This window comes from Octopus bimaculoides, chromosome 13 (assembly GCF_001194135.2).
Source record: "Octopus bimaculoides isolate UCB-OBI-ISO-001 chromosome 13, ASM119413v2, whole genome shotgun sequence".
Lineage (NCBI taxonomy): Eukaryota > Metazoa > Mollusca > Cephalopoda > Octopoda > Octopodidae > Octopus > Octopus bimaculoides.
Window position 1 is genome coordinate 53,559,193 of NC_068993.1, and position 6,926 is coordinate 53,566,118.

At 39.2% G+C, this 6,926-nt stretch overlaps 1 protein-coding gene across 1 annotated transcript in view; it reads left to right on the top strand.

The window, feature by feature from the left end:
- Window positions 1–6,926, top strand: part of LOC106867558 (tubulin beta chain) — a 57,333-nt gene that overhangs the window by 13,109 nt on the left and 37,298 nt on the right. The window contains exons 2-3 of the mRNA XM_014912466.2: window positions 4,839–4,947; window positions 6,654–6,764. Of these exons, the coding sequence (XP_014767952.2) occupies window positions 4,839–4,947; window positions 6,654–6,764 (220 nt within the window). The remainder of the gene's footprint in view (window positions 1–4,838; window positions 4,948–6,653; window positions 6,765–6,926) is intronic.

Here is a 6,926-nt window from a genome sequence, read left to right on the forward strand (position 1 = left end):
ATGGTGTGTGTGTGTACAAAGAGAAAGGGAGAGAAAGAGAAAGAGAGAGAAAGTGATCAGAGAATGAAAGTTGTTTTTTTTAAAATTTTTCCTTTGTATATGATGGAGACGATTTAGAGAGTAAAAGACGACCAATGTTAAATGTTAATGGGAACAACAAATGATGTTCGCGAATTGAAGTCAATGTTTGACACAAGCAGACGTAACAACTAATGTTGATTGACAATGTTGCTTCGGCTATCGGTGGAGGGAACACGGTCAGGAGACGTGACCAGTATTGAAGGCAGCTTATGTTGACTGTCAATTGAGGCGACTAATATTGACCGATCTCAGTTAGGTAAACGATGTTGACTCTCGTAGCAAGCAACCAGTTTTAGCTGTTGGCTGTCAAAGAGGCAACAATCATTGACTGTCGGTGGATGCAACAAATATGCAGACGGTAATAAAGAGGCACGCAATGTTGACTGTCAGCAAAGGCAACTAATTGTGGCTGCCGTGTCAACGAATGTGGATTTTGACAGAGGTAACTGATATATATTAATTGGCAATGGAACAACCAATGTTGATTTTCATTAGAATCAGCCCAGCGTCGATGAAGTAATCAACGTTGATTATCAATGAAGGTAGCACTTGGAGGTTAACATGAAATTAACTAATGTTGACTCTCACCAATATTAGCTATTAATGGTAGCAACTTAAATAAGTCAACTGAATTTAACTTGTGTCTAGAGTTGTACCGTGTTGACGATTCCAAAGGAGGATGACATAGTGCTAAACACGGCTACCAACAACGGAAAACTTTAAGAACTTCATTTTATTTTATGTAATAAAAAATCAAAAAATTGAAAATGAAAAATTATAAATGCGTGTTCTTCAACTTAGAAGAGATTATCTTCTCTTAAGTGGTAAATCACCGCCAGAAGCAAATCATGAGTTCAGAATTGTTTAAGTAGTTCCCTTTCTATTACTCGGCTGGTTTTGATGTTATAATATTCTTTTCTACTTTAGGCACGAGGCCCGAAATTTTGGTGGGGTCCTCGCATGGGGATCTATAAGAGTAATTTAAGGGCCCTTGAAAAAATGTTGCTTTAGATGTACGTGTTGGTATGTATTGCAAAAAACAGCTCGGTTTTACAGAGTTCAACCAAAACAATATAGGAATTTTGAAAGAATTTTTTTTATAAAACTAGTTTTTAAACATCTAATGGTTAAGGGATAAAATAGTAATTAAAGGGGCCCACCAAGATAAAATAGTAATTAAAGGGGCCCATAGATAAAAATGGTTGAAAAGTCCTGATCTACAGACTACAGAGAGCTATACGTGCTATACGTGCGAATGAACGAACGTATGTATGTATGTATGTATGTATGTATGCATGTATGTATGTATGCCTATATGTATGTTTATGTGTTTGTATGTGTTTGTATGTGTGTGTGGTAAAACACGTCACCCCATTATCACAAATGAAAACATTAAGCTGAAGAATGTATGTTAAGTAAACGTATTTCGTGAAGCAGTTATTTGTCACCTACAGTTCAGGTACATTACTAGTAGTAGTAGTGGTGGTGGTGGTGGTGGTAGTGGTGGTGGTGGTAGTAGTGCTGGTGGTGGTGGTGGTGGTAGTGGTGGTGATGGTAGTAGTGGTGGTGGTAGTGGTGGTGGTAGTATTAGTAGTGGTGGTGGTTGTGGTAGTAGTAGTGGCGGTTGTGGTTGTGGTAGTAGTAGTGGTGGTGGTGGTGGTAGTAGTAGTAGTGGTGATGGTGGTGGTGGTGGTAGTAGTGGTGGTGGTGGTAGAAGTAGTAGTACTAGTGGTGGTGATGGTGGTGGTAGTAGTAACAATGGTGGTAATAGTGGTAGTAGTAATATCAGCGACAGTTGCAGCAGCAGCAGTAGCAGCTGTAGTGGTAGTAGTAGAAGAAGATAGTGTCTATGTACGGTGGTAGCTAATTCACCACACACCTTGTTACTCCATCTACCCATAGCTCGTGTTGTGTGTGTGTGTGTTTGAGTGAAGACCATTTGTGTGTACGTTTGAGGCCTTATCATGTTCTCTCCACCCAACCACAGTCCGATATAGAGACCGTGAATTTGAGCTTGGGATCATAATGGTTTGATGAGTTTACTCTCTCATACTGGCTTGGCATGGCTTGGCAGAGGGATGCAGTTTTTATACTCATATCAAGGAGAGGTTGAGTCGATTACTTTGACTCCCAGTGCTCGACTGGTACTTATTTTATCGACTCCGAAAGAGATGAAAGGCAAAATCGACGTCGGCGGAATTTGAACTAGGAACGTAAAAACATGAAATACCGCCAAGTATTTCACCCGGCGTGCTAACGATTCTGCCAGCTCGCCGCCTTACCGAGACACTAAGCCTGTATTTTCTCTTATTGGCATCTCAATTTTGGGGGAATTCTTGAATCTTGCGATAATCTTCCTTCCTCGAGTAGAGCTGGTCTCAATTCCTAATTGGTAATTATCATATATCTTCTGGAGGCGGAAATAATTTTTATAAACTAGGAATTTATGGTGAATGGTATTTGATATACGTCTATGACAAACAAAATCACTTGCTTGAGTTTCTATAATGGGCCGTATCCGTCCTAAAGTTGTTAGTCTTGATAACACCATGAGAAAAAAAATAATAAATGGGACTTTGACGGACATTAGCGACATAAGTTACTAAAAAGTCTCTGTCAAACTGAGGTCAAAGCATCAGGTCACCGAGGTCATATTAAAACACTTCCTGTGTCATCAGATCACTAAGACAATAAATATCTCGTTATAGCTAACACTCGGCAACTGACGGCATACAAATAACCACTTCACACGTATCAGTAGGTCACAGAGGTTATGTTATGTCTGTGACTGCCCCGGTAGGATTCGATGTTGCAATTTGCGTTGAAGTGAAAAAATAGACTCAACTCAACTTGTTTCCAGCTTTATTCAGCTCGAGATGACGTAAAATTTGAAATTTCTAAGCAGAATACTGGACATGATGAATGTGCTTCGAACAAATTTGGTAGAGTAATTTACATTCCATTCGAATGATCGTTCCACGTCTCAAACGCCGATCCATTGGACTTCTCATTGAAGCCATTGAACCACTCTATGTTCATCGCTAGGTTATTTCTCCATAGGTGTCAACAGGTCACTGAGCTCATAGCAGTATTTTACGCGTGTTACTGTGTTGTTGTTGTTGTTAGTCAGTGAAAGTGCGTTGGCCTTGTGGTTAGGGATGTTACACTGATGATTGTAAAATCGTGGGTTCACTTCGCAGACTGGACAGTGCGTTGTGTTTTTGAACAAAACATTTCCTTTCGCGTTGCTTCACTTCACTTAGCCGAGGGTGGTCATAGAACCATTGCGCTTTGCCCTGTTTTAGCTTTTTGAATGATGCCACCCTGCTGGCGAGGTGAGCAAGCCAATATTTTGCCCCTCAGGAAGGTCAGTCCGTCGTAGGTTTATCCATTTACAGCTGAGTGGACTGGAGTAATTTGAGACGTGAAGTGTTTTGTTCAAGAATAAAACGCACAGCCGGTCCGGGAATCGAAACCACGATCTCGCGATCGAGAGTGCCACACGCCAAACCACTTGGCCACGCGCCTTCTTGTAGTTTCTATTATTATTGTATTTTTTTTTCTTTTGTTTCTATTTAATCCCAACTAAGTTCTGATCCAGCAGACATATGATTAAAGATGAATGAAGCCTGCTAGAAATAGCAACCAAATATCCGTGATCAAACAGTACTATGATCGAATGCGTTCCAAACATGCCCACATAGTATATATATATATATATATATATATTTTAGCTCGGGTACTACATTATCTTTCTCAAGGCAGTAGGATGTAATATTAAGGAAAATTTTTGACTGCCACTTCTAACAGAGTAAACGACCCCGTTGAAGCTTTCTCGTTGGTGGTCTATGTTGGCGACAGATGGTAAATCCCCGTCTCCCAGAGGCTGGCAGAGTCATTACAGAAGTCTTCTTCTCCATATAGTGCATATATATATAAAACAGATCAGTCTGACATGTGGGCTCCTTTCTAAGCTGTACCCAAAGGAGGAAAGGCACTCAACACTGCAAGACAACAAACTCATTCATCAATTACAACAGTGAAGTTTCTGCTTACGGTGGCAAGTTACGTGTTTATGGCTTGGCGGATTGCGCCATTTGAGTGTTAATCGGCGATGAAAAAACGAGTCGTCGATCTCTCAGCAGGTTTCTTGATGTTTCTATCCATCCAGCCTTCAGTGCGCACTTTGGCAACAGACAACACAGTAAGAACAACAAACACAACAACAACAACATCATCATCATCATCATCATCAGCAGCAGCAGCAGCAGCAGCAGCAACAACAACAACAATGACAACAACAGCAACAACAATTGTGGAATGTTGGTTTGCTGTGAGAAGAAAAAAAAAATTATCTAAGACTTTTCAATTGAGAAAGAGAAAATACGTTGTTTTCTTAATGGTGGTGGTGGTGGTGGTGGCGGAGGGGAACTTCACCTGTTAATGCTTACTGGATACTAAGGTTTTTGTTTCTTTTATTGTTTTACTTATTTCAGTCATTTGACTGTGGCCATGCTGCAGCACCGCCTTTAGTCGAAAAAATCGACCCCAGGACTTATTCTTTGTAAGCCTAATACTTTATTTTACCGGTCTCTTTGACCGAGCCTCTAAGTTACGGGGACGTAAACACACCAGCATCGGTTGTCAAGCGATGGTGGGGGAACAAACGCAGACGTACAAATACATACATACATACATACATACATACATACATACAGTTTTTCTATTTTCTAATGTAATTTAATTTTTCATTACAGTTTTGGGAAGTTATTTCTGATGAGCACGGTATTGACCCGACGGGTACCTATCACGGTGACTCTGACCTTCAGCTAGAGAGGATCAATGTTTACTTCAATGAAGCAACAGGTAAGATCTTATCTGTCCCCTTGGTCAACTATTGACAGTCGAACTGACGAATGTGTAGCTTTTTACTTGGCCTTGGTGCCGTAACATGTTTTTTTTTTATTTAGTTTTATACAAGAATAACAGTTTGAGGTTGTTAGAAGTATTGTGGGGTGAGGGTAAGTTTTTATGACTACGTGTGAGATGAAATGTAAAGTGTTCTTGAAACTTTAAGAGTTTAGAATTGACTTTTATAAATTTAAACCAGTAGAGATTATCTCCCTTGCACAGGGAGCTGGTCTACAGTAAAGCAGACGATATCTCTTGACAGATCTCAGGCAGGGAGCTAACAGAGCCTTTAACACGCCAGGCAAAATGCTTTGCGGCATTTCGTCCGTCTTTACGTTCTGAGCTTAAATTCCGCCGATCGACTTTGCTTTTCACCTTTAGGGGTCAATAAAATAAGTACTAGTTGAACACTAAGGTCACCCCCTTCCTCCGAAATTGCTAGCCTTATGCCAAAATTTGAAACCGATATCTCTAGATAGATAGTCTGGTACTTGTACTTGTTTTCAAGTAATAAATGAACTGAGGTAAAACGGAATGGAGTGATCTGACGAGAAACTCAGCGAATTGCTTGTCGTGGATTTTAGCTCCTGACTTCCGAACAACTGGTTCTATTCATAACTATTGATGACTATTTGTGAGATAAAATGTAAAGTGTTCTTCAAACCTAGTAATTGTAAGAGCTTAGTATTGGCTTTTGTTCATTTAAACCGATAGAGATTACCTCCCCTGCAAGATAATATCATTAGCTAGGTCTCAGGAAGGGAGCTGGCAAAATTTTAAAATTATCAATTAAATCCTGTATCAGATATTTCCACTGTTATATTGCTTGCAGTTCACATGGCGTTGAAGCCATTCTGTCACAGACAATAACTTGAACTCCTATGGATAACCTTAATTCCTGCTATGTTTACTCCTATAAATTCTCAGTGAGAATTAATCCACGAGAGTCTGGACCTTTTGCGCAATAATAACCAATCAGAAATGAGTACAAATTCCAAATCATAACAGGGACGGACAAAATTCAGAAAGATTGATCGTTGAAGTATTAATTGCTGGTGGGGACACTGTATTTCGTTTAGCCACCATAATATACACCCAACTCTATTAAAGGTTATCCTACCGTGTTAGCAGTGCGATTCAATTACTTCTAAGTTATCTCTAGAGATATTCTAAAGAATATGGAGCCAGCACTGAAAGTTACTGAATGCATAACTCCTGAAATATGCATATACTCTTATTTTTCTCTCTTCGATCGCATTGTTTACATAGACGTATTCGTATATGACACGTCGTAACTTTCAGAGCTGGCTCTAAGTTCTATAGAATATTTGTAGAGATAATTTAAAAGTGATCGTTGAACAAGAAGAAAGAGAAGTCAATAAAAAAGAGATATAAAGTTGAAATATTTTAGAAAATGTTTACGTCTGCTAAACCATTCCTTAAACACCATTGTTTCGATTGCTTTTGCGAAATTTTAATCCAAAATTCCAAGAACGTGCAAGTTAATTTTTAGAATATTAGATATTCTATGTTGCCAACTGTATTCCTTCACCCAATTAGAACAATATTTACGAAACCAAAATTTTTGTAATCCTGTATTAAATATTCTGTAAAATAAAGTGAAAGTTGTATTTAAAATGTCATTTTTTGTTTGTTTTTAGGTGGCAAGTATGTACCACGGTCTATATTAATTGATCTTGAACCGGGTACTATGGATTCTGTAAGATCAGGACCTTTCGGTCAAATCTTCCGCCCAGATAATTTTGTATTTGGTAAGTACGCAAAGCCACCTTCAACATCCATCTACCCATCCATCCATCCATCCATCCATCCATCCATCTACCCATCCATCCATCCATCCATTCATCCATCCATCCTCACACAAACACACACACATACACACACACACACACTTTCGTATTTAATAGTGTGTA